The sequence below is a fragment of the Haliaeetus albicilla genome, chromosome 5 (genome assembly GCF_947461875.1).
Source record: "Haliaeetus albicilla chromosome 5, bHalAlb1.1, whole genome shotgun sequence".
NCBI classification, from domain to species: domain Eukaryota; kingdom Metazoa; phylum Chordata; class Aves; order Accipitriformes; family Accipitridae; genus Haliaeetus; species Haliaeetus albicilla.
Window position 1 is genome coordinate 12,103,003 of NC_091487.1, and position 27,251 is coordinate 12,130,253.

Consider the following 27,251-nt stretch of genomic DNA (forward strand, 5'->3'; position numbering starts at 1 on the left):
TTACATAAGAGGCCTGGCAGCCTATAAAAATGTCCCCACTCAGCACGGGCAGGAACCAGGTTAGGCTTCTTCAAAGGCAGCTGAAGCTTGTAGATGCACAGAAAAAAACTTAAATCTGGGGAGAAATTACTTCTCTGGGAGACAGCTGCTAAGATCACCTTGCATCAAAATGTTTCTAACTTTTTTTTCTGATAGTATTCCCAGTTGGACAGAAAGCATCTGAATCTGCTTGGATCATGAGGAAGATGAAATATTCCTGGGCAGCCTTTGCAGGAAGAGGCAGCAAGTGGGAGAAGATGGCTGGGGAAAATGCAAAGATGCTGCCCAAAGCCACGCATGAGGAAAGAAAGAAGCAGGAAGCGAAGAGGAGAGGGAAACTGAAAACCATGGCAGGCAAATTACTAAAGTCCGTGGCTAGTGGGAAAGAGGCAGTGGAGGAGAAGGCTGGCAGTGAGGATGTGGCAGGGAATTTGCTGAAGACAGCAACCAGCAGGAAGGGAGCAGAGGGAGAGATGCCTGCAGGTAACCTTGAAGTTATCTCTGGGTCCAGTCCTGGACCTTCTCTGCCTCTCTCAGCCCTGCAGGCTCTTGGTTTCATTAGCTTCTGGAGTAGGTGCTTTGCGCTTTCCTCCTCTCCATCCTTCACCCAAGTTCTTGTCCTTTCTGAACTGTGTGCTTGCTCCTCTGGAAACCTCTGTATTTCGCTTTCCCTTTGCCTCACAAGTATTTCTCTTTGCTGTTCTTATTTTTATCCCTGCAAAGACTCCTGATGTGTCTTGTGAGAAAGATGAGGTACATGTGACTGACACCCTGTCGGGTGTGACTGTGCTGTTCTTCCACAGATGGGGAGGGGGAGGTAAATTGTACATGGGCTAATTGTACCAAGTAAACATTTCCTGAGTGTTACAGGTATCGAGGCAGGATGAGTGCAGCTTGCTAGTCCCCTCCTGAGCAGCTTGCCCATTGCTTTGCTGAAGATCCTTGCATCCGGCCTTCTCCATTTTGTGTCACGTTCCTCTCTCCAGTCCTCTTTGATATAAGTCTTAGTACAGAGATGAGGTGTTTTCATAGGGGAAAGTGAAGGATGCAGGTGAAAGATAATGGAAGCTCATGCTCTTTCATTCTTCACTCTAGACCCAAAGCTGTATCCTGAATTGATTTCAGGGTCCCACTGCCTCTGGCCTTGCTTAACTTTTCCCTGGGTTCTCAACAAGTTTGTTTTTTCCTCTAGGTGCTGCTTCAGATATCTTTGGGCAAATCTTCTTAACCCTTTGTTGCTCAATTTTGTCATCTGTAAAACGCACAGGAAAAAAACCGCAGTTCTGTGCAGCTGTTGTGAGATTACATTTAACTCTTAGTGGTGGGCTGGGTGTGATGGGTAAGATACTTTGGAAACAAACAGCGGTGAAAGACTTCTTCCAACTTATGAACTTTAAAGATTTCATAACTGCCTTGACGGGGTGTCTGGTGATTAGGGCAGTGGCTCAGTCACCACAACTTCTTGCAGACATGGAAGTCATGGGGAGTTACGTGAATCCCCATTGCTGAGACGCTGCAGATAGGTAGCCCACCTTATGGTTTTCACCTTTGGGCAAAATAGCACGCATGGTCATTTGGCCTAGTTAAAAAGCCCCGGCAAAGAGAGGGCCCTGGACTGCACTGAGCAGTCTCAGTCTAAGACAAGAGCTCGCTGGCAGGAGTGACACCCTCTGTGTAGCCATGGCAGACTGAGCAGGTGGGGGGGACCTTACAAGAGAGTTTGCAGCACTTTGGTCCTGCCAAGGCTTCTGTAGAGAAGACGGAGGATTCCTTCTAGGCTTGACTTTCATCTGTTGGCTTTCAGATGTCCTTTCTGTAATGCTTTTCTTCTGGACAAAAGGTATATTCCTTAAGGAAAGATTGTCATTATTGAACCTGCATTGCCCACATGAGGAGGTCTACTGGGATGATGACAGAAAGCTGCAGAAGTGATGGGTCCTAATAGAGGAGTGAACAAACATCAAGTTGTCTTGTTACTCTCTCTATTGCAGAGGAAACCATCTGTGGATTCATTGAGCAAGGAAAATTTTTTGAAGCTTGTGATCATATTTATGACCTGGAGCATTCTGGAAATGATGGTGTGGCAAAATCTGAATCACTTTATATGCTGCTGGCTGAGCGAATGTGGACTGTGGTGGGAGAAGCACTCAGTGGAAGTGGTAGGATGTTCCTGGAGCCGTTGCAGTCGGTGGGGGAATCACTGAAGTGGCAGAAGCAGAAGGAAGCAGAGTGGCTTGGCAGCAGCCAAGAGACGGAGTGTGTTTCCACCTGGCGTCCAAACTTCTGGAGGAAAGATCTGGAGGAAAAACTAATACAGTACATGACAGCCCAGATTCCCCAGTTTGGGTCCTCTAGTAACACAGACAAGACTGCACTACACCAGCATCTGAGTCAGCTGGAAACGACATTTCTCCCCAGCCTGGAGCACAGAAGTGATGTCTTCAAGGAAGCCGGACTGCTTGTCACCTATGCCCGCTGCTGTCATGCCTCTTTGTCTTCTCACCTTTCCACACTTACTGACAGTAACCATTTCAGCTTCAGCCAATGTCTTTCAGTTTATGAATGGGGCCTTAAAATGTACAAAAGGTATGTTTGAAGGACTTCTTTTCCTCTACATTTTTTTCTATGTCTCAATTCATCAGTTCTGAGCACATCCCTGCTTCCTGTTAACGCAATGATGCTCAGGACTCTTGCTGAGTTTAGACTTGCCCACTGTCTGTTTTGTCTTCCGTGCTCTCAGAATCAGAGCCTTTTTTCATTGCAATACTGCCTCTTTCTAAATCCTTAGTATTGGGCTCCGGGGTTTACCTGAAGTAGGCAGGTATTTCTCTGCTGGACTCCTGTTGGACATGCACAGTGTCCGGCTTTCTTGAACAATGTCTTTTCTCACATTAAGCCTTTTTTAGCAAGGTCCATAATACTCTGATTACTCCAGAATAATTTTCTCTTGCCTTTTATGTCAGCATGGTGCTCTGCGGACTTTTCTTGCTGTCTCCTTGGTTCTCTTGCTGCTTTATCTGGCTTGTAGTTTGACCAGTTGTTTCCATATTTCCTGCATTAGTGTTCAGATCACAGGAAAAACACATAGCAGATCATTAAAATCCTGCCCAAGTCTGGGAAAACGGATGTGGCTTTCCCCATGATCTGAAGAGCGGCACATCTGGGACCTTTTGGCCCAATGTGAATTCAAAGCCTGCGGGTATCATCAAAGCCTGAAGCTTTCTTGTGATTTCTTTTTGTATGACAGTGGTAGATGAGGTGTTTGATTCTCTGTGTCCATGGTTACTTTGCTACTTGACAGCTCCAATCTACTTATGTCCTAATAGTTTTCAGCCCTTTTGGGTTATTTGATTGCTTCCATCCAAGCGTAGAGCTTCTATGTTCTCTGTATTAATTACACTTGTAAACCCTTGATTAGCTCATGAACAGTTCATCAGGTGGGCTCTTCCCCTCACCAGCTCCCAAAGGAGGGAGGCAGGGTAGTGGGTACATCCTGGTGCATGCTGTCCTCAGACACATGGGAGCCATGTGGCCAGGATGCATCCCTTCTACTGCTACTTTTATGGGTTTAAAATGGTAAAACTTTGGGTTTAGGTAAGAGTAATGGATTGGTGAAATATTGAAAACTTACACGAAGCTGGAGGTGAATAATTATATAATGTAAATATATAATGAAAAGCTCGAAGATAGGAAAAAATGTAAGTGTTATGCAAATGCTGAATTCCTTCAAGAAAAAAAACCACAAGAGCAGCTTGTGACTGTATTAAGGTCAGAAGGTAGTGAAGAAAGTGGAAATGAGAAGAACAGAGATGCCAGATGTAACTGTTTGGATTTTCCTCTCCAAATACAGTTACAACCTTAATGAAAGCTCTAGTGTAGATGCAGTTGTCCTGCTATATAGCTGCTTTTTATTCCATTCAGAGAGAATATGTGATGCTTGTAAAATTGTGCATCTGTGCAAGTGTGTTTGGGTGACTCTGCCCAAGCCTGAAGAGGAATTCAGCAGCAGGACTGAGGGAAGGGGAGAGGGAAATGGTGAGCAAAAAGTGTCATTTGGGCAGCAAATATAGGAAGAAGGAAAAGAAGCGGCACAAAAGAATAGCTGGCAAAAGGGCATGGTAAAGATCATCTACCATGTTGTGGCTGCCCCGACTGCTGGGTGCTTGCAGGGCACCCCATTTGCTTAGCATGAAGCTGTGGTGCCAAGCAGGGGGTGGCAGGCGGGCGATGGGCTGTGGACCAGCGGGAAGTTGCCCTTCTGGCTGAGCTCTTATTTCTGTACACAGTGGCAGCGAGACATGTCTGAGACCCAGGGAGACCCCCCAACACGGCCTTTCCCTTGGTGTACAGTGTCTCATGTGGATTATACTGAAGACTGAGGAAAAGTTACTTGCAGTCGCCCGGGTAAGAACTCAGGAGTTTTACCCTAATCTGCCTGTTTTATTCCCATGGTTTTAAAATAAGTAATGCCTTTGTTAAATTAGCTGCTCTCTTGCTAGCTGAGCCAGCTCTGCTCAGGTGTGTGTGAGCCCCAACGTCTCCATCTTGGCTGAGTTTCATTGCAGAGCCCAGGTGTGAAGATCCATGACTGTCTTCTACCAAAGGGATGCTGCCCTGTCCTTGCTCCTTAGCAAAGAGATGCTGAGACATTTGCAAATCTCTGTTCATCCCACTTCTGCGCCTTCAAAGTGCTGCAATCTACTCTGCTCAGAAGCCAATGTATCTGGAGGAAAGGGAAGCTATGCGTGAAATCCACTTCCTTACTGAGGGCCATTTCAAGATGCTGTTCATCTCACCAGCTGTTAATGAGCCCACAGTGTGCAACAGTTGGGTTTTTTAATAGCCCCTTTGCCTCAGCTGTGCAGGATATTGAGGCTGCTGGATTTGTCTGTATGTGGACCCGTCACAGCCCTTTCCAGCCTGCTGGATGCTGCTGAGGTTATAGCAAAGATTATTTCCAGAGCCCAGCATAAGAAATAGTGCAGTTGGTGCACCCTGGCACAGCACTCCTGTAAGGTCGGAGCAGGGCATCCTGCCTTGGGATCCCACAGGTGACCTCAGCTCCAGGGCTGCGGGATCTCCTTTTCTCAGCAAAGCTTCCCTTTTGAAGAATGCTGTCTCAGTGTGTGGAATACAAACGAAGCAGGGAAGATGCATTGTAGCAACGGGGAACTCCAGAGGAAATCATGCTATTTGGAAAACTCAGCAGGGCCTTTTAGATTCAGCTAAAGCTGAAATGCAGCAGCATTAGTTACCACACTCATCTCTCTCGCTTTCCCTTTCCACCAGCCTCAGGGGAGCAAAGGAGGGGAAATTCCATGGCAAACTGCTGAATCACTCCAGGGAAAGTACTCTAAATTGCAGAGATTTTCCTCGAGACCTATTGCCTGAAGGAGAACAGGAAGGTAGTCACAAACATGGGAGTAGAGGTGCCAGCTGGTGACAATATGCTTTAAACCTACTGATTTCAGTGTTTAACATTAAGCATCTTTATGGGCTATTTCTAATCATTACCCTGGGGAAGACCACATGTTCGTAAGGTCTGCTTTTGGCACTTATTTCAGTGAAGGAGATTACTTTACTCAGGGTAGTGCTAGTGAGGTTATCTTAAAGCATGTCACTGAGTCATACAGATGCTGACTAACAGTGATGGAGAATTTAACTCTTTTTTTTTTTTTTTTTTTTTTTTTAGTTTCCTCTAAGGTAATGGCTGGAGAAAGCTTTTGTTTAATCATGGGCTTTCTGCTTTCCTGATCTACCATGTGTTGAGCAGGCTCACGTAGATCTGGCAGTGGTTATGCACTCTTGTGCCATGCTGCCCTGAGTTGGCTGCATTTTTTCATGCCACCTTGGATCTGGAAGCATTACGGCTCTACATGGTGCCACATTGTACAGGGAGAACAGAGCTGGAATTGCTGGAGAGTGTGGTGCAGCAGCGTCCCAGCTCTCTTCAAACCTGTCCACTTTAGGACCAGCTCCAGTTTCAAGCTAATGAGCTTAAGTGGACATGAGCTGACTCCATATGGAAAAATTATAGATGTCTCTTCACTCGGCTCAGTGGCATAGCTTATAAAACCTGCTTTATCCCTCTATTTCTTTTTCCAGGATACTCCAGCCCTTCATTATTCCAAGTACACAGGAAGCTGCTATTGAGCAAATACCCTGTCAGTTATCTCTGAGCAATTGTAATATATAATTGTGACTGTAAATCACATGGTGCAGGTTTTGCCACTTCAATGGATCACTAAATTTTTCTAAATGAAAAGAGACTGACCAGAATAAGCCATGGTCTGCTTTGCCTATGAATACCTGGCTTGTCACTGGGAATGCCAGCCTGATACCTGTGCAAACTAAAAGCACTTTAAACAGAAATGAGCAATGAGAACTGTGACCACATCTGAAGGTGCTGAGAGCTCAGACGCCACGTGGGGTTCAAAACCACTTCCAAACGTCACTGCGGGGAACTTGGCAGCTCTGCATGCAGGCGGTGTTCCCTCAGCCCGAACGCTTCTAGGGCAAGGGGGCTTTGCACCTTTTGAGGCTGCAAGGTTGGTGAACTGGAAATGATGGTGCCATCGACTGGGTTTTTGATCCGTCACCCCTGCCCTTACTGTACTGGGGAATTTGACATGAGTGCAAGGCAAACTTTCCAGCATGATGCCAGGGTTCATTCTGATACTGGGAGGTAGAAAATGAACTTTCTGTCCCCTGATTCTGCAGCCTCAGCTCAAAACTGGCTCTTTGTCCAAAACCGGAGATGGCAGGACTGGACATGCATACCTGGACAAAAGCTCGAAGAGGGTTTAGACTGACCTGCAAAGGATCGCTAGGGTCTGTGACTTCTTCCCTCTCTCCCTCCCTTCCTCTATTTTTTCAAGTAGACAAAAGGAGGACTGAGAAGTTCATGTGCTTTGGAGAATTTGGGCTGAGGACCTGCTGCTACCCAAAAAAATAAGGCTGTGCAGTTTTTCTGCCCACCTTCCTGCAGGTCTGTCAGTGGTGCGCTCCCACCCGTGTTGAGCCTCTTAGCGAATTTTGACCGCACTTGATAACGATGTAAAGGTCTCAAGGATGTGAAATTCTTGCATGTTTTAAAACAGCAGCTGGACAGATGAGGGACCCAAGTTATAACTCACCCCCTTGTGTTTTCCAAGAGGAAGCGGTTGGCTGGGCAGTCAGCACCGGCGGGCTGGCCATCCATGGATCTGAAGCTTTTACAGCATGGGGTACTATGTCTTGGTCAGACAGGGAGGGACAAGGAGGAAACTTGAGGTTATTTATGGGCCTGTTTGTTACAGCAGAAATTCTGGTCCTCTCCATGTTGGAGCTTTGGTGCCTGAGGTGCTGGTGTCACCATGAGAACTACAAACAAGCAAGCTCATGCTAATTCAGACACATCATCTGATCCAAAGCAACTAAGTACAGTGGCTCAACAAGTTATTGCCTTGCAGTTACTAACTAAATGCATGCTTTGTCCCACTGGGGAGCAAGACCTTCATGTTGGCTTAAGCTGACACATTTTACTGTGCAACTGGGGCAGGCTAGAAGTGTTTGTGCAGCTCGGCTGGGATGTGTTATCTCAGCACATCGTGTTCACACAATTGCTCACAGTCAGGTGATGGCACTCAGAGGAAAGGAATTTTTCTTGGTTTGTTTACAACTGCTTATTTGTCTTTGATTAACATTTTTCAATGACTATGGCAGAGCAGTTGTTTTGAATATACTTTTGATGAAATTCTTCAGTGACAGCCACAAATTTCCTAATTCATCAGCCAGAAAAGAACAAAGACAAAAATGGAAGATCAGACTTTACATTCTTTTTATTTCCTTGGAGGAGGATGCAGAAATGAAAGAATAAATAAGCGAGCCAGGCTTTTGAGTTTAAAGCTTCTATAAAGGTCAGATCATGTTTTAAGCAATGAGCCCTTTCTCTGCAGTGTTAGTTTTGTTTTTACAGTCCATTCAAAACAACACCAGCCAGCCAAGTCTTGGGAAATTTCCCATCGTGCAGCCTCAGGGGGCTCATCTCACCATGACAGTAGCTCTAAACACTAACCCAACTCCTCTTTGGACTCACAAGTCCCTGGCTTAAGTGAGGGAATGCTTTTAATTAACGCTGGCTGGTTTATGCGGGTGCTGGTTGTAGCAAGGAAGGGTGGAAAATCTCAGCTACAGTAGCTGGCTGCACAGAGTTGTGTCTAAGTGTTGTTTTGCTTTGCGGGCGCCTTCATTTGAGCTAAGCTAACTAGGGAAGACTGTAGATAACCCAAGCTGACACTGGGATGAAAGGAAGCTGCAAATCATTTAAACTCAAACAAACAATGTAGAACAAAACAGAACAATGTTATTAGGTCAGCTGGAAAATAGCCAGGCTTTGGGTTAAACAAGATGGCCAAAAAATGGAGGCAGAAATTCATCCAGTCCAAATGCATAATGAGAAGCTGGGAAACCTAACTCATTACAAATGCCATTGTATCTCAACTGTTCTTTTTTCTTCTCTTTTAATATTTAGAAGGAAGTAAGGAAAGCCCTGAAAGAAGCCTTTGATATTGGGAAACCCCCTTGTGCAGATGCTGCAGTCATTCAGGTAAACCGGGGGGGAACTGAAAAGCTCTTGTATTTTGGGGCAGTCCTGTTTTTGCACACAAGTACATAGGTATTTGGCAAGACCTAGTTTTGCATGTCTTGGGCTAAGCTTGGTGTGTTAAAAGCTTGCCAGTTATCTGCCATACTTAAACCGCATCTGTTTGCTCCCAAATCTGTTTTTCTCTTGTGCATATATGAAGAAAACTAAACTGACTAAAAAAGGATGAGCCTGAGATTAGCTGGTTCAAGCTGCAATTGCATTTTCATATATGCACTTGGATTTTTGTATAACCTTTTAGAAAGTCATGGTGTATGTTAACCGGCCTGCTCTGTGTGAGTTCTGCAGAGCACTTTTATAAAAGCAGCAAGAGTTGCCAAGCCATGTAGGTCCCCATATCTGGCAGTGCAAATGCAGGCAGCTTGCTCCCTGCTTATGTGCTGGGTACAGCTGTGACTGCTGCCCTGATGGGTTAGGCAGCACAAGGGACTACTTCAGGGCACAGCAAAGCTGAGTGCTCAAAGGGCATTGCAGAAGCACACTCTGCTGATTTATGAGTAGTACATAGCATGGCCAGAGGGTGTTTGGATCAAGACCCACAGAAGGCTTAAAATAATTCCTGGAGTTTACATGTGGAGTTACACTCAAGTGATGCTAGAGATCAGGGGCAGGTTGTGGGCTGCCGTGACTATATCTTTCTTGTCCTGTGCCACGACCCCAGTGGCAGTCCTGTTTCAGGTCACGAGAAAGGGAAGTAGCCCCATAGTCATTTGGGATGGCAGACAACCTCACACACCCGGTTGGAGGCTGGTAGTAGGCATTGCAGATCAACAGCAGCTGGCCTTCCTTGTGAGGATACAGCTTTAGCTGGCAAAAACTGGCTTTACTGGCTGAACTCAGACCCAGGCACCAAGTACAGAGCTCACAGAGGGGACTGCTCCCTCCTCACCTTGCCATATGCCCTCTGGAGCAGTGATGTACTCAGTGATGTACCTGTGCTAGGGTGGCTTTTAGCCACCGAGCTGGCATTTTTTTTCCTGCTTCTGGCTGACAGAGCAAAGGTTTCTAACAGGGACCGGGCCGAACGCTGTTGTCATATCTGCAACATCTGGCCATGCTTCAGCACGAGTGGTTTTGCTCTATTGTGTATGTAACTGACAGGTTTGAATGCTTTGGGGTAGGGGATGGAAAAGCCTGGATAAATAGGCAAGCCTTATGAAATTCCCGCCTCCTCAGTTTTCTCAGGCTGACACTTAAAGATCAGATAGAAAATGAGCAAGGTGTCATGGAAACTCATCAGCCATGGTTTCCTGCCTCTTTGGGGTGGCATATTTTATCCTGTCCCTTTGGGTGAACTTTTACATCTGTTGTGAGCAGTGGAAAAAGCCATTCACGATGTGAGTCACCCTTTGTCTCTGGCTGATGCTTCCCAGAGCACTGAGAGAGCACAGCATACAAGTCCATCTGTCTCCTTTTATCCATCTGGCTCTCCTCCCCTTGCAAGCTTTTGTTTCCACAGAGCAACTAATGGGCAGCATTAAGTTGCCACCTGCTCAAGCCTGCCCAATATGGGGTGGATTTTTAGCTGTCTGGCACAGCCCACCTCCTGCAGGCACCTGGGCCACCTATCTGGGGTCAGTGGGGCGAGACAGGCGCCGTGGGGTTTAACACACATTGCCGTGTCAGGCGTGAGCAGTGGTGGCTGGGAAGAAGACATCCGTCTTCCTCAGGCATCGCTGGTGGAGACCCTGGCAGAGGCGCAGGGCACACACAGCTGCCTAATCTTTTTTTTAGTGTCTGCACCCAAATTTATCTGTGAGGGTGAATCATGCAGAAGTGCAGGTGCTCCCTCAGATGGCAGGTCTTTGCATGAACTGAGCTGCTAGACTAGACATTGCTAGCAGAGAACATCTGTAGGGACAGGCTTTCCCCCGAGTGCAGGACTTGGCTCCAGCCTGTTGACTGCAATGAAAGCAGCAGTGGCAAAGGCGTAGGATCAGGCATTAAAATCAGGCTCCTAAAAAATACTTTTATTTCCACAAGGGCTCTCAAAACTGGAACAGAAGTCGTTGCCTAGATGGCAGAGGGATTTGCAGTGGAGTGAGGGATGGGATATATTCCTGTTCACTGCATAGGGAAAAATTACTTTGGCCCATTCTCCTCTCATGCCTTGAAATCCACAGATACTAACAGAGAAGACGGAGGCTGCCTGGCATGTCAGTGAGAGCCTGAGTGAGAAGGTGGAGGCTGTGTGCCTGGAGGAGTGCTTGAGGTTCCTGGAGAGGTAGGAGGGATGCTGTTTTCCTCCTTGGCATGTCCTCAGTGCTCAAAAGTAAGAAATCCTGATGAAGTGACTGGTGATGCTGTGTTTACCTGGATCTGCCATTGCCCCTTTTTTGTTTGATGGCTGTTTCCCATCAAGCTGCTACTGGAGAGACAGCGCTTCACTGCTCTTTATGCGCTCGGCATTTGCTGTTGGACTAAAGCTGAGGGAGCACCTGGACTTGCCTGGATACGTTAAAGCCTTGGGGGATGTTTATTCTGGAGAGGCTCAAACCTTAAAAACAACCAGAAAGAGGGGCAGCCACGTGGCCAGTGCCCAGGCTTGGCCCTTCCTACCCTGGCTGCACTTCCCAGGCATGGTGCTTTCTGCTGGCTCCCTGGGAGGGTGAGGAGCTCTGCTCTGTCCTGCTTCTCAGAGGAGGACAAATGCCGCCTTCTCATTTTCTGCCCTCTCACCATTTCTTCTGGGTCCCTTTATCTGCTTTTTGTTCTTGGGCATCTCCTTCCCTGTCTACCTCCGGCAGCAGAAAATGCCAGTACTGCTGGTTGTAGGTGAATATTTCAGAAGGAGGTTTGATTTAAGATCCTTGGCCCTTCACATTATGAGAGGAAGGAAATTCCTATAAAACAGAGTTATCCAGGAACCATTTGTGAGACTGAACCTGTGATGAAGCAGTCGATAGACTTTGTGGGTTATTCATACATGCTGAGGCTTTGTTCTGCAGCTTTATCAGCAAAGCCCGAGTTGCTTCCCAGAAGCAAGTGTTGCAGCAACAGCAATAGTAAAGTGAACCTCCTGCCTCTCGATCCCTAGCAGTGGCACCCAGACAGCTCGAGGGCTCTCCCTGTGCTGTTCCTGTGCTCTCTTTCCTTGCCAGCTGGGCAGGACAGAGACCGTCTTTGTCCTGCTGTAGATCCCACCTTGGGAGTGAAACTGTGTGTGCTGAAAAGACAAATAATCACAGAATATTTCTTCCATTTGCTGCTGGGCTAATGCTGTCAGATGCGTTATGGAGCACACCAGCTTAAAGATACGTCTTCCTGTTTTAATTTAGCTATGGAAATGAAGTAAGAAGCTTTCTCCAGCTCGATGGCTGCCCAGGGATCTGCAGTGGCTTACGAATCTTGGAGAACTGCTGCATTCTCAGGTTAGAAACCAGACCCTAGTGGCATGGGAAGCAAAATGAATTTTCTGCTTTCTGATCTTCTTCTAACTCTGCTATGGCATCAGCCTTGCCTCCCGCTGGATCTGGTCATCCAACCCCATGCACACCAACCCTTAAGCACGGAGTGAGCCAGCTGCAGTCAGCAAGACCCCTTCAGAGCTGCCCTGGCTGCCCCAGCAAGAGGGAGACTCGGGTAGGGGCTGTGCCTGTGGCCAGAGCCAGGACTGCTGTGTCGGCAGCACCATACTGCTGCTTCTCGCCAGCTCCCAGGCCCTGCAGGTGCAGGGGCCGTAGCCTGTGGTCCACCATCTTGCTCTTCCTGGTACCCGCGACCCTGAGCAGGAGGCAGGCAGCAATGCCATGTTGCATGTGGGGACATTATCCTGGCCAACCCTGCTGTGAGCTGCGATGTGGTGCCTTTTGCTGGCCTGATTCTCCTTCATTAGGAAAGCCTCATAAATGTTGCATTGAGATGCATGTGCTAGTGCACTTCAAGGTAAGCCCAAGCTTAAGTAAGTGCTTTGCTGAGTGAAACCCAGTCGAACATGCCAGGCTTTCCTTGGGGTTGCTAGGAAGGAGGGAAGCAATAAAGCACAGAAGGGTGGGGGAGGCTGTTTGCACCTACGAGCTAATTTCAGAAGTGCTTGCAGCGATGGAGAAAACAAGGTTGCTTCTCTTCTTCCTGTGTAAAATTATCTGGGGATCTCTGGAGTCAGCAAAACGCCCAGATCCAGCATATGCACAGTGCTTACTTGACATTGGAGCCTCGTGTTGAGCCTAGGTAGCTGTTTTATTTGTTGTATTTGCGTGTTGCTGATGCTGGATCCTAGACTGAATACTTATGAGGCTCTTTTGTGTAATTCTTTACAGTGATACTGAGAATGAAGTTACACACTGAGCTTTTCCAGAAAGTAAAATGTCTGGTTTCAAGCGGGTGGTCATTTTAACTAGGATTTGCTGACTTGAAGAATGTTCTGATGGAAGATAATTGTTTGTCTTATATTTGTAGAGTGTTGGAGGCACACAGGATGCTCACCCAGCTTCCATTTATCAAGGTCACTTCATGTGTACTCATTTTTGAAAATACTAGAATTTTTACTTATCAAATATCACTAGTGATGGGTACAAGTGGCATTTGTGTACATGGAGCTTTTGTGTCCTTGTGGCAGCATCTTAATGAGACCCTTCCAAAAGATGGGTGCACATATGTGGGTCACTGAGCTAGCCCTGGACTTGGTCCGTTCAATTATCCAGGCAGTCGTGTTTGTTACCATAGGAAGAATTTTGATCGGAGAGAATAGCCTGATTTGATCTGATCAATACTTTCCATATCCTTTTTTTTTTTTTTACAGGATTGTCTGGCATAAGCTAACATACATTTGCAGTGCCAGCACTGGTCAGGATGTTAAGGTAAATGGATTTCTGGACAGGATGGAAGATGAGATTTTGGGGCATTTTCTGCAGGCTGTCACTTCTAAAGTCAAGGTATGGGAGACCCATGTAACACTGAATATTTTCAGACTGTAGGGCAGGCATGCACTTCACTCTCATGTCCTGATTTGGAAAGGGTGAGACCATAGTTTGATCTTCATGCCCAGTACCCTCCTCTGCCTTGTCTGAAGCTGTGTATTGACAGCTTTGTCTTTTCCAGTTTTTAGGATCCCAGTTCCACTGTTTGTAGAATTTGCTGTTGTGCTACAAATGAGCACACCATGGTGCCCCTGGGCACCCAGACCCCAAGGGTTGAACTTCATATGATACCTACTCATCCCCAGCAGCTGGGCATCTTCTCGGGGCAGTGGTAACTCACAGAGCCCAAGGCTGTGGTGGGTAGTCATGATGTAGAGAAGGCTGACCAGAAATGGATCCCTCGCTTGGGATAAGTTTCCCTCCCTTCATACTTTCTGATATTAGACTATTAGCCCAGACACCCACCTTCATATTCTGGGCTTCATGTCTAGGTAACGCGCAATTGCAGGCTCCTAATAATGTGTGGTGTTCTGTGTTTCCTTGGGAAGCTCCCCCGAGCATCTTCAGGCTCATTGCACAGGCTCCCTCAAGCATGCTGAAGGCAGCAAGAGGAAAATAACAAAAGAAACTTTGGCCACACTGTGCAGTTTTGGTCTCCAGAGCTCACTGCCAGCCTGTCCCATGGGCCCACGTGTCAAGACAGGAGCTGCGGGTGGTTCTGACAGGGAGCATGGACAACCCTGGGGAGAAACAGCAGATCTAGGGCTCAGATTTTCAGTCCTTCTCTGGATGTGTTGACACAGGCTTTGAATCATGAAAGACAGAGTTTATCCCCTGCCTGCCTGCTAAATGATTCTTATACTTTCCCATTGAATAAGATGCAACAGCCATGCTGGGAGCAGGATGCCAAAGCAGAAGGGTGCAGAATGGCTGGCTCTTCCTGCACTCCTCATCTTCTGGGGCACGTTTTACATAGTCCCTGGATCAGAGCTATTGCCACCCATTTTTCATAGTTGTTGGTCTTCCAGGTTTGGGCTTAAGAATGTAATACATCCTTCCTGAGTTTGAATTGTTTCTGTCTTTCATGTTTTGCTTTTCTTTGAAATGAAGGCACAGGATGCTGCAGCTTGTGGAGGAGTCTGTTTCCGAGAGCAGAAAGAGCAAAAGCACAATAATCCTTGTCTGTCTTCTGTGCAGTGTCTCTACATGTGCACCCTTTGACTCTGTCCCTTTTCCTCAGGGAACACTGAAGGAGCACTTCAAAAAGTGTGACAGTGGTTTTTACTACATCCTTGAATCCTTAAAGCAAAGCTTTTTGGCATTTGGGAAGAAAAAAACAGACACGTATGAGGTAAGAAGTAAGTAAGAAAGTAAGAACAAGGTATTACTCAGGAAATCAGGACAACTAGTCCTTGAACCTCTGGATGGCACAGTATTTGAACATTAATCCAAAGTACAATTTTGTCTGTTGTTAAAATGGCTTTTAAAGATCTAGTGGTCTCAGTCCAGTTCTTCTATCTAACAGAGTTGGCTATCTTCTTCACTGTGACAGCTAGGACCTTTCTGTAATCTCAGCAGGGAAACCAAGAAGTGAAGAAATGTGGAAATGGAAAGTACCTCCCAAATACAGAGGGGGGGCGTTGAGCCATCTCTCATCTTACCATTGCCCCAATACCACTGTATTGGAAATCTCAGGTTCTAATGTGCTTCAACCTTAGTTGTAAGGAATATTTATCCCTTTGACAGAGAGTGGACACACGGAGAGGTGAAAGGTCCAGATCTGCAAAGGACATAGTCTCTCAAGCACAGTTAAATATGCCAGGCTTGGCAAAGAACAACCTCACAGAGTACCTAAGTTTTTTCACCTTTACAGTAGCCTAAACAATTTGTCTAGGGTCTCACGACACCCTTGAGTCTGTCTCTTTGGCAATGAGATTGGTGCTTGGGGTACCCTCTTTTGCACACAGGTTGGATTTGCTGTTGCTACCTGTGCCGCATATGTGCCCCTAAGCACTGGACTCCTTTTCTCTTACCCTAACAGGTCTGCAGGCTCTTTGTCAGTGCCGATTTGAATTAACATTTTGAAATGTGGAAAAAAGTAATGGAACAGAAAAAATTAGGAGCTATTCTGCTGTTGTTCAGAGCCTGTCACTGGACATTATGTCACATTAGTGCTGGGGCAAGCAGCAGCTTGGTGGTGGAGCGCTGTGCCAGAGCTATCTGTCTCTTGCTTTGTCTGTTTTGGAAAGGGCTGGGGATTTCCTGTACCTTTGGACTGCAGCCTAAAACTGCTCTGATTTCAATTGCTAATGAAAATGTGGTTTCTGTGCAGCAGCCCATCTCCCCTTAGAAAGGTTTACCCTCCCTTCCCCTTTCAGGCACTGCATGGTCTCCGCACTGGGGTTTCTCAGCAGGTAGTGAGTGGCTTAGAGATGCCCAGGTGACTTCTCTGTGCCCAGTCACAACTGTGTGCCCAAGGGTATGGCTCTGGGACATGTCTAGTGGGGATGCTCCAGGGAGGCTGGATCTGGCTTTGTCTGTAGTCCAAGCTGTCCCCAAGTGATGTGTTTGTTGGCTTGGAGCTAAGCCAAATGTCACTGCTGCTCTGAAGTGTGAGTGACCTCTGGCTCAGCTAACTGGTCCCATTGTTTTTAGTTGGATGTCTCCACACTTATCATCAATGTTTATGTCATCAACATACAGCTTGGAGGTAGGTACTCCATGTGTTAGACCAGGCATTTTAAAGGGATACTTAAGCAAAGAAATGGGACAGCCATCCTATATCCTCTGTCTACACTGGTCAGAGTCCTCTAGGTATGATCTGGTCCTTGCTCAGTACAGGGAAGTTAATCTGGGTGTCTTTGCTCTGGAACAGGCCCTGGTCAAGGCTGTCAACACCATCATTATTACAGAATATGTGCAGGCCCTCCTGACCACTTCCAGGAAACCATCTTCTGTGCAGAGGAGGATGATTGTCAGCAAGATAGAAGAAGATCATAGGATGCTGCAAACTGTCTTTAAAGAGTGCTTAGTAAGTCTTTGATATGGTTACTGTTTTGCTCTCCGTCATCAAGAACAGTACTGGCAGAGGAAAAGGCTCTGAAAGCAACAGAAAAGCTTAAGACGTCTTACCACAGTGGTATTCAGCTTCACAGAAATGACAATCAGATGTGCTGATGGCCCTTCTGATCTGCCAGAAGCTGTTAGTTTATAGTTTTGAAATGTGTGACTAGAGGAGGCAAGTTTTGCACTCCTGCCACTGTAATAAGAATGAGACGCGCTCCTCTGAGCTGGTGAGACAGCTCCAAAGCTGTCAGCTCCCCCAGGCAAGACTTTGGTACATGGCATGGGGGTGCAGATGAGGAAGAGCTGTGTTGCCCTTGAGCCTCTGGAGTGACGAACTAAATCAGCTGCTCCACATCTTCACCTTCTCCGTGGATTGCTCTGTATGGCGACTCCTCCCTGGACACGGGGTATTCATTGTTACCCCTCCATCCAGCCTCCTCCCTCCCTGCAGGCCCTTCCCAGCCCCTCAGAGCTCGGCTGATGGCTGCATGAGCCATTTCCCTGTGCTGCAGTCTTTCCTCAAGGGCGGAAACATGCTGATGCTGTTGTGGTTGGTGACGGTTACAGGGGGCAGCGAGTCTTCCTGCAGGGGTAAACACCTCACACCATTAGGAGGTAAAGATGCATTGCAGAAGGGATAGCTTGGGTGTAAAAGCAGAGCCACACCTTTGAAGAAAAGTTGTGGAAAAATGCTAGGTCTGATTTGCAGAAGCAACTTCAGAAGCTTAAAAAAGCCTCTCTGCTTAATTCATAATCCTGTGTAATTGGCAGTACTGCACACAGCATCTGCAGATGCCACCAGGCTGTCACATGGGTCCCTTGATTAGCCAAGGGCAAGGACTGCAATGCCAGCAGCATACCCGCCTGTGGCTGCTCCAGCCAGAGAATCGGGGCCATGCAACGTCCCCTGCCACAGCTCTTTTGCAAATGCAGGCTGAGAATACCCAGGCATAGCACTTTGTAAGAGGCTGGACTGAGAATCACGTTAACAGTTGCAAGGTCAGTCTGGTAACAGGAGTCAGATGTGACAGAACAGATAAAAACTTTGGGTTTATTGGTTTTAATAATTTCATAAATTCTGAGTCATTCTCATGACTTGTGAATTTAAGTGCTAGGGACTGGAAATCTATTTTCTCCCAGATGAGCTGCCCTGCAAGTCATTTGTCAGCAATCCTTACTTTCTCCAAAGAATAAAATGAGATCAAAATGATTGTCTGTAGGCTCCTCTAAAAATCTCTCAGACTCATTACAATTAATGCATTAGTTTCATGGTGGAAAGCTGGAAGCTGCCAGTGCTTTTAGTTGAAGACCCACCTCTCCTGGAGTGATCAATCACAGACAAGTCAATGCTTTGAGCAATCGAGCCATTGGGAATAGCAAGAGGATTCTCTAATCTTAACTCTGAAGTTTACCAGTAATGCTGTGCTCAGCATCAGCTTTGGATGTAATGTGCAAGGAAAGCTGGGTTTATAGTGTAAAGGAGATACAGGAAATCTAATTTTCTACTAACACCCCTACATTCAGCTTGGGTGAAAAAATTTTGCATCTAGTTGGCACTGTTTCCCTTGCATCCCCAGTCTGTTTGCTTTCTTACTTGATGTGGGAGCACCGAAAACCTCGGGAAGGAAACTTGTAAGCGATTTGCAGGGGACAGCCTGATCCTCAGTCAAATGAGGTACACAGTTATGCATGCAAAATATGTACTCTGCTGCAGACTGAATTTATCGTGCAGTTGCTGCACAGGCTGCACCTGCTCCCTGCCCTTCTCTGCCCTCTCTTCAGGCTCTTCCTTCCCCTCCGTCCTCAAAACACTTTGGGAAATACCTTGCTTCTCTCCGCGGAGCAGTACACGTCAAAGACACTTAAGCACTGCTGACAAGACACCTCTTTTTTGTCCTTTTAGATTGCAGGCTATTTACCTCTGACCTTGCCTGTCTATATAGTGCTTAACTAAATCTGACACCTTCAAATTAATTAGCATTTTGTAATAGTGAGCTTTCCAAGTATGAAGCTATACAGTATTGGTACCTTAGGAGCTGAGTACAGCTTGTGTGCTGTTCAGAGCTAGACTTGCTGTGTGTCTGCAGTGCAGAGGAAGAGAAAGAAGGCTGTCTTAGAATATTACTATTATTTTAAATTTAACTTCAATGTGGAGGTGAGCCACACCGAGAATGTGGCCTGCTGTTTCTAATGCCCCGTGGAGATCAGGGGAACCTGGGCTTCTCCTGCCCCAGTTTGGCAGCCTGTTCTCCAGGTTTGCTTTGTCACAGAGTCTCTGTTGACGTGATGGCATCAATAATTCAGGGAAGCAATTTAATCGCATTACTGCACCGATGAAAAATGTGAACAAGGCCTGAAGCTTTCTCTTGGCAGTTCATCTGCATTCTGCTTCCTCAGGCTTTGCTAAAAATGCTGTGTGTTTCTTGATGAGGCTTTCTTCTTCTGTGTCCTGCAGTTTAGAGGGAGCTGACCATATGCAGCATGTACCAGCCATGTCATATCCTTTACAGTGTCCAGCCCTCCTTCCCATTTTTTTTGTTTTTCTGTTAGAGGTTGGAAGGGACCTTAAAGGTCATCTAGTTCCAACCCCCCTGCCATGGGCAGGGACACCTTCCACTAGACCAGGTTGCTTAAAGCCCCATCCAACCTGGCCTTGAACACTTCCAGGGATGGTGTCCCCTCACCCTTTCCCCAAGGTCAGTTTTCTGTCCCTGGGCTTGCTCGAGGGCAGCAGAAATGCCATCATGCCTGGCCAACAGAGCTTGTTTTCACATAGGTACAGGGCTGTGCTTACCTCTGGAAGCAAACCACTTCCCAAAGGGCAAAATGACCTTGAGAGGACAGGCGATGTAGGGAAAAATGAGGCACATTTGCCCACTTTGCCAAAGGAAATGCAGGAGTGGATTCTGTGCTGCTGAAGGTAGTTGCCCAGCTTCCCTGGAAGCAGTCTGTGGCTACACCCCAGTTTCTTTTCTCCTACCCTGGAGGGAAAACAGGCTTCTATACATGCACAGACAGTCCTGCAAAGCTCCTAACCCATACAGTGAGATCCCCAGTCTGATACGAGTCCAGCTCTTTAATGTTGTATGCTGCTTCCCTTATCCTGAACACACCTTTGCTTCTCTCCCCAGGGTCCTGCAGCTGGTCCCCTCAAGGATCCTATAAAAGCAATTTTAGAACTTATTCAAACTTCCGATGCTGAGGGGATGAAAATAGCCCTTCTGCCCATTCTCAAAGAATTTCCTGATCTAAGGTAAGGTCTTTTATTGGTTTGACTTCTGTAGTTTCTTACATGATTACTTGCCACCAGAAGACCTACAGCAATATTAGTCCTGCAATACCTTTTGCACTGTGCTGAGCCAGGCACAATGCTTACCTCTGAATGCACTTGGTGCTGCCTATTTGCAGATACTGATTAACATGGTTTATGACTTTGCCAGACATTAACCAGTGGAGTTGAGATGTCCTTCTGTAAAGGTGAAGGATGGATGAAATGGCTGTCAACAAAGCAGGAATGCTGTGGAAAAACACTACCCGAATAGACAATTTACAGGCACATGTGTGCCAAATGTAGGTTTCAAGAACATCCTTAACTCAGGCGTTTCATAACTTCCAAGCGCTTGGCTTTTGGATTTAATGCTTCACCAATCCTTTTCTAGGTATAACTTTCCACAAAATCCTAGGTGTGTTCAGCAAGAATATACACTTCCATTTCTCACAGGAAGCTGTTAACAAAAATGAAACCCAACTTTTATTAGGAAGATGAGATGTTAGCTAACTGTGTTTGTTCCAAAGTCTGTGGTTTACTAGATCTATCTTTTGTTCTGATGTCTTATGCTACTGACTGTATTTTTCCAAGTTAACATGATTACAATTTAGAGCACTCTGTCACAGGATGCTGTGAAGGCCAAAAGTGTGAATAGCTTCAAATGGGGAGCAGACAATTTGTGGTAGATAATTATTTCAGTGCCTATTCAACATGACAGTCATGATATAACCCCCAGCGAAGGCAGTCCCTAAACTGCAGACTGCCAGAAGCAAAAAAACAGAAAGACAAAGAGAGATCATGTTATGCTTCATCTGGTTTCTATATTCTTTTCTTAAGCATTTACTACTTTTGAAGATGCTATTGAGCTAAAAAGCTGCTTATCTGATACAGCATAGCAATTCTTATTCTCTTACTATATTTATACACACACATATAAATAGTAATACATATATATAACTATATATTTTTATATAGAGATATATATAGTATAGGAAGTGGGCATAGGAAGTACTCAGAATAATATTCTTTTGATACAGATCTCAGAGGAGGTCATCCTGGTGTGAGCAGATGCACTGTTCTTGATTTCAGCAGATTCCCGTATGTTTAAAACTGTTTGGCTTGGGTACCTTTGCCCTGTTTGTTAATCAGACTAATATAGCACGGCCCCACTCAGCAAAGCAATGCTATCTGGAACAAAAATCCTATAGCCTTCTAGATGAACAATAAGTAGCTCCATCTGAGGGGAGAAAAGATATAAAAAATGCTTCCAAATGGTCAAATGCGGAGTTACCTGAAACCTATTATGACAGATACAGATCTTTTTCTTGGAGAAACCGGAGGTGAAGATTTCCAAAGTTTCACGGGGATGCTGTGTGCACTGGGCTTGGGACCCGTGAGCTCAGCCATATCCCACACAGCTCTTGTGACACAGCCACCTCCTTGTTAGGTGGCCAAAGGGTGTCAAAAAGCAGGTCAGCAGCTTCCGATCTTTGGTCTGTTCCAGCAAAACTGAGTGATAGGAAGCAATCTTTTTTTCCTTGACTTGTTCACTGACCTATCCTCTTATCCTTTTGGAAAGGAAGGAACATCTGAGTGCAGTGCTGGACATCAAAGACTCGCTCAGCCAAGAAGACAGAGCTGCTCTGTTGAAGGCATTTCATGATAATTGCAGGGAATCAGAAACAGAACCAAACTTGCTTTTTGCAGATATAGAAGTAAATCCTAGAAAATATGGACTCTGTGGATGCTTCTGCTGTTAGCAAAGGTAGGAGTGTGTGTGAGCGTGCTTGTGTGTAACACGTGTGCCTGCACAGGCGTAGGCATTCCTGCTTACAGGGAGGTGGAACAACTATGGCTGTAGCATCATCTCCCTGAGGTCCTCATGGCTGTGTACGCTGGTTCTTTCCCTCTCTCCACTTGCAAATTTCCACATCATGAAGCATTGTGTTGTAGGCAGTGCAGGGTGCCAAATGCTTAGATGTGTGATTCAGGTTACAGAAAGGACAAAGGAGAAGACAGGGCTTTTCCTCCCCATCCTTCGCTCCTATCTGTGTGTCCCTGCAGCAAGGTCTCTCCACAGCATCCCCTCCCTCCTAGCTCTTACCATGTGTGCATGGGCAGGGTCTCCCAGGCAAGCGCTGCTGTCTCCTGGCAGGGCATGCTGAGGGCTTTTCTCCTCTGTGGTCCTCCTGCTTCCCTGGTGCTGAGGGGAGGGATATGTGAGCCCCACTGCTGCTCCCTCCATGAGAGCTGTATTGATTAAAACTGGGCTCGGTCCTGTTCAGGTGACTGTGCTGTGTTGTGAGCACCAGAGGAGAGCATGCCCTCTCCTTGCTGGCAGCAGCAGATGGTGGCAGAAGGGAGGAGGGGTAAAAGTCAGATGGATGACTGTCACTGTGAGGTCTTAAATCCCCTGGTGTGAATTGCCAGGGCTCATTTGGAGTACCTGCAATCTCCTTTCAGTTTCCCAAGGGATTCTTTCGCAGTCACAGATTGGGGATTTTTTCTTTTTGGGGGGGGGGGGGGGGTGGTAAGCTGCAGCAGATCTTGAAACTAAGCAGGTCCTCATGGTTTCAAAATACTTCTTAGTGGAGAATGTGCAGCTGTTTGCTTCAATTTAAGTAATCTGCAACTTCTTTCAGGTCCAAATTTGTCCAGCTCCAGCTCAGAGAATTTTGTTTTATCTTTGCCAGGCCAGAGCCCTCGGCTATCAGAAATAGTCCCCCTCGGTTAATATTTACAGGTTACCACCAGTCACCTTCTGTTGGATAAGCTGACTAGCCTGAGTATCTCAGGTTGAGTAGCACAGTCCCCTTCTACCTCCTCCTCCGCTCTCCAGTGTCACCATTTATTTATAGTTCCCCATGTTAGCAGATCAGGGATGAGTTACGCAGGGCCCTGACCTGGGCCTCCAGGCACAAGCAGACAGCGGGTTACCCTGGTAGCAGGGAGAGAAAGCAATTAGAGAAACAATTAATAAGTACACAAGATTTCCCATCCTAATGAGAACTGATATACTGATGTAATGAACTGGCTATCAGCCACCCACTTTTATACTCTCCTTTAAAGAAATTACCCATGGCATCACCTTCACCTTAGAAAAGATATTCAGGAACATGTTTTAAAAACACTGTAAGTCACTTAATCTCCTATTTGCTGAAATCCCCTCGGTAAATGGGCTCCCAAATCCCAGAAGACCTGGCTGAGTCTGCAGTGCAGTGGAAGCACGTGTGTAGCACAGGTTGGTAGCCTCGCCCAAGCTCAGGGGTAGCAGTAATGGTGAAATCAGTTATGGGATGTGCTTAAAGGAAGGTCACCTTCCTCCTTCCATCCCAGCCCTGCAATTTTGCTGCCACTCTTGGGGGTGTGACCTGCAGGTACATTGGGAATCATCTGCTTTCTTCCAGCCAGGAGCAAAATAGTTTTGCATGCTTGTCCTTTCTGTATGCAGACATGTTAGCATGAAATGACCTCCTGTCCTGCTTTTGGCTGGGAGAGAGTTAATTTTCTTCCTAGTAGCTGGTATAGTGTTATGTTTTGGGTTCAGTATGAGAAGAATGTTGATAACACACTGATGTTTTCAGTTGTTCCTAAGTCGTATTTATACTAAGTCAAGGATTTTTCAGCTTCTCATGCCAGCCAGCAAGAAGGCTGGAGGGGCACAAGAAGTTGGGAGGGGACACAGCCAGGACAGCTGACCCAAACCTGCCAAAGGGGTATTCCATACCATGCACTGTCATGCCCAGTATATAAACTGGGGGGAGTTGGCCGGGGGGGATCACTGCTCAGGAACTAACTGGGCATCGGTCAGCAAGTGGTGAGCAACTGCATTGTGCATCACTTATTTTGTATATTCCAATCCTTTTATTAGTATTGTCATTTTATTATTATGATTATCATTATTAGTTTCTTCCTTTCTGTTCCATTAAACTGTTTTTATCTCAACTCATGAGTTTCACCTTTTTTTTCCCCAATTGTCTCCCCCATCCCACTGGGTGGGGGGGGATTGAGTGAGCAGCTGTGTGGTGCTTAGTTACCGGCTGGGGTTAAACCACGACACCTCCCAGAAGAGGAGTGAGCAGGTTTGGCTAGAGTGGGCAGGGAGCAGCAGGGATGCTGCCCACGGCTGTGGGCCCATGGATTGTTAGCCAGAGCAGCCCAGGAACTAGAGATTTTCAGCAGGTAAATGTTGATACAGCTTCATGCAAGAGTCTGTGCACAGGAGGGATGTTTTTGCTGTTTGACTCTTGCATGTGTTCTGACAAGTGCTATTTAATTACCCAGCTTTTATCTTGCTTTCCCTCAGGCCTGCTGTGAGAAACATGAGGTCTCGCTCCCATGTGGCAGCATCTGCAATCTCAGCTCCTTGAAAGCCTCAGGGACCCTTGCAGCCGGGTGCACAAAGAAGCCTGACAGCTATGGAAGATGCAATTCCCGCACTTTTGCAGGAAAACCACGTGGCCCAAATCCTAATCTTCTATGCAAAGTCCAGGCGGAAGATGAATGGGATATGGCAGAAAGACATTCCTTCAAAGTTTGCTAGAGATTGCCGCTTAGCTGAGTCCTGCTGGTTATTCCCAGGATGTGGCATGGTGGTGTGTGGAGGAGGAGAAAGGTTCCCCCTCACCAAATTTCTCTGTTTCCATCCCTCCTTTCATACAATCTCACATGAAACCAGGGACTGCTGCACCACATGGTGTCCTAGTAGATGACATGGCATCGCAACCTTCCCCAGGGACCCAGGACCCTCCGTTAGGGAATCCTGCCTAGCTCATGGTGCTAGCGGTGCCTGCGGGTTTGGGCACATGGATCAACCCCCCGAAGCCTGACCTGCACCAGGAGGGGTGCAGACAGAGCTGCCTCTTCCCTTGCTCCCCACACAAGAAGACTGTGACCTGCTTTGGGGGCAACCTGCCATGGTGCTGGCTGTGGGATGGGAAGCTCTTCCTGTATGATTTTTACAGCTGACTCTGGAGCAAAGTCTTGCATTCATTTTTATACCTCAGTTACTGGAAATTTCCTCTTGGAGAGGGAGGGAAAGCCTCATGGGAAGCAGGCAGTGAAAGGAGCTGTTTGTCCCAGCCTCCAGGCAAGGTCTGTGCTGTTTTCAGATGTAAATAGGCAGTTCCACCAGGAAAACACTGACTTTTCTTCCCAGTTATCTATGGACTGGTCACAACCTCCAAGCTGGATTTGGTTCAAGGCCCTCCTTTGCTATTGTGTTAATATAGGCCATTACCGCTCCTCTCTGGCCGTGTAAACAAGCAAAAAAGCTCTGCTACCTCAGACGTGCCAGTGCTTTTCTGAGCAGCCATTCCCCCTCAAATCTGCTTCCCTAACAAGAAAAGGGGCAAATTTGTGCATAACCCATCAATGTGCGAGGCAGGGGACATGTCAGGCCCTGGGAAAGCGCAGACTCAGGTGGGTGCTGCCACCCTCTGCAGTGCCGTGCCGTCACCCCAGGGACGCGGGTGTCTTGGCTCAGAGGCAGCTTGTCTGTGGACGGGGTCCTGTGAGCTTGACAGGAGCCGGGGCAGGTTTATAACTGTCATGAGCTTTGCTCCTGGCACAGCGCTGAGCGTGGGGTGAGTGGCAGAGAAGCGGGAAAGAACAGGCTGCTCCGTCGGCAGGGAGTCCTCTGTGGGCTTTTGGGGCACCCTGAGACCTCGCCATCGATACGCTCCTCACATCATTAACGGGCAGCGAGAGCGTCCCGTGGCCTGCCTGCCCTTCCTGACTGCATGTCTGCTTCAAAGGCCCAACTCCTGTGTCCCTTGCACTTTATAGCTGTCCATTGCAGCTTCAGTGAGACTTTTCCTGGGATGTGGGGAGGCTGGAAGAGCTGGCGGAGCTGCAGCCTGGCCGGGTGGACGCGGGTTGGGCTGTGGGGCTGGGTGGACGCCTGCCCTCCAAAGGGTGCCAGGCCTGCTGGGCGTGCTGGGCCAGTCACCTCCCCTCCCGCCTAATTGCACGTTTTTTTCAAGGGCGGGAAAGGATGACAGACCCGACTGCGACAGCAGGGTCAGAGTCATCCTCTGCCGATGGGGATTTCAAGCAACAAGCCTTCCAGAGAAAATAAATAAAAACCCCTCTGACATTTCGATCACGGTTGGGCTAAAAATAATCCCACAGCATGTGGACGGCTCCTGCCACGTACATGTCGATGTCTATGTACGTCTCTGCCATTTGACATTCGCAGTCAGACGAGGGTATATTCTGCTTGCACGCAGTGTCTGGGAGCCGTGGGGGATGCCGGGCTTGCCACCATCGACCCTGCGGATGAGCTGGCTGAGGACAAGCCCCGCGCCATCATGGCTGCCGCTGTGCCTGTCCTCGCTGGGTGGGCTGGGGACAGGCAGCACCTTCTGTTCTGTGTGTTCTGTTCTGGGCGGAGAAGCACTGCTTTCGATGAGGTTTCTTACCAGCAAGTTTCTGCACCCTGTGTGTAGCATCCAGTCATGGAGAGGGCAAATAAAGACTTTGTCCATGTGGTTTAGGGCTGGCGGCACACATGAGGTTTTCCAGAGCCGGGCGGCCCAGGGATGTTGGCTGGGGTGGGCATAGGGGGGTGATGGGGAGATGCCGCCTGGCGTGGAGGCAGATGGTGTGGGAGGGATGTCCTTGGCCACCCGCGAGTCGCCTGGGGAGAACAGATGGTGTGTGGGGAGGCTCCTGGTGGCTCCCCGGGAGGGAAGGCGGCAGCAGGGGGGACGCTGGGTCGCTCCCTGGGGCTCTCTGAGGTGATCAGGGAGGGGAAGGGAGGCTGTGGGGAAGGGGATGAGGGATTTCCCTTATTTGGGGGGATTTTAACCCCTTTTGCTGTGTGCCCTGACCTTGCCAAGTGACCCAGCCTCCTCCTTTCTAGCCTTCACCCTAGGCTGGGGTTAAAGCGCTTGGGTGGGATTTGTGCTGCACTCTGTGGAGGGCTGGGAAGCAGGGTCACACTCAGGATCCTTCTGCAGGATTATCTCATGGCCTCGGGATGTGGGCAGGAGCAGCACTACCTTTGCTGTCAGCCTGCCAGGGCCACCGCGGGGCCGTGCTGAGCATCTCTCATTTGCCCTCGTGTCCAGCGGCTCCATCGCCATGAGCAGGACAGCATCGCTCGGAGCTCAACACTGAAGAGGCTCCCTGCACAAAGACCCTGTCCCACTCCCTCTGCACCTGAGGTTTCACAGGGATTCCCTTGGCACCAGGGTCATGCCACTGCCATGCTCACTCATCACCCGGACATGCCAGCCCCAGGAACATGGGCAGCAAGGAGTGACATGTGGCTCCTGCTGGTTTGATGTTCTGGCTTTTTTGGGAGCTGCTCGCCATCCGTCACCTCTGTGGCTCTGCACTGGCCCAGTGGGTTGTGTGGTGAGCAACAATT

The 27,251-nt window shown here is 47.7% G+C and overlaps 1 protein-coding gene across 1 annotated transcript; it reads left to right on the forward strand.

The window, feature by feature from the left end:
• LOC104322881 (exocyst complex component 3-like protein 2) lies at positions 1-26,351 on the forward strand. The gene is made up of 12 exons (XM_069783390.1): positions 1-522; positions 2,031-2,625; positions 4,326-4,443; positions 8,552-8,626; positions 10,807-10,907; positions 11,962-12,054; positions 13,425-13,557; positions 14,783-14,893; positions 16,418-16,573; positions 19,740-19,861; positions 21,456-21,641; positions 24,183-26,351. The coding sequence occupies exons 1-11, from the start codon at positions 237-239 to the stop codon at positions 21,634-21,636; spliced, it is 1,971 nt and encodes a 656-aa protein (XP_069639491.1). The 5' UTR covers positions 1-236; the 3' UTR covers positions 21,637-21,641; positions 24,183-26,351.
• The last annotated feature ends 900 nt before the right edge of the window (positions 26,352-27,251 follow it).

Excerpts from the sequence above, each read along its gene's own strand:
- LOC104322881 (XM_069783390.1), top strand. The coding sequence starts at position 237 with ATGAGGAAGATGAAATATTCCTGGGCAGCCTTTGCAGGAAGAGGCAGC. Across the intron at positions 523-2,030 it reads AGAGGGAGAGATGCCTGCAG|AGGAAACCATCTGTGGATTC; the intron begins GTAACCTTGAAG and ends TCTCTATTGCAG. Across the intron at positions 16,574-19,739 it reads CTGTCTTTAAAGAGTGCTTA|GGTCCTGCAGCTGGTCCCCT; the intron begins GTAAGTCTTTGA and ends TTCTCTCCCCAG.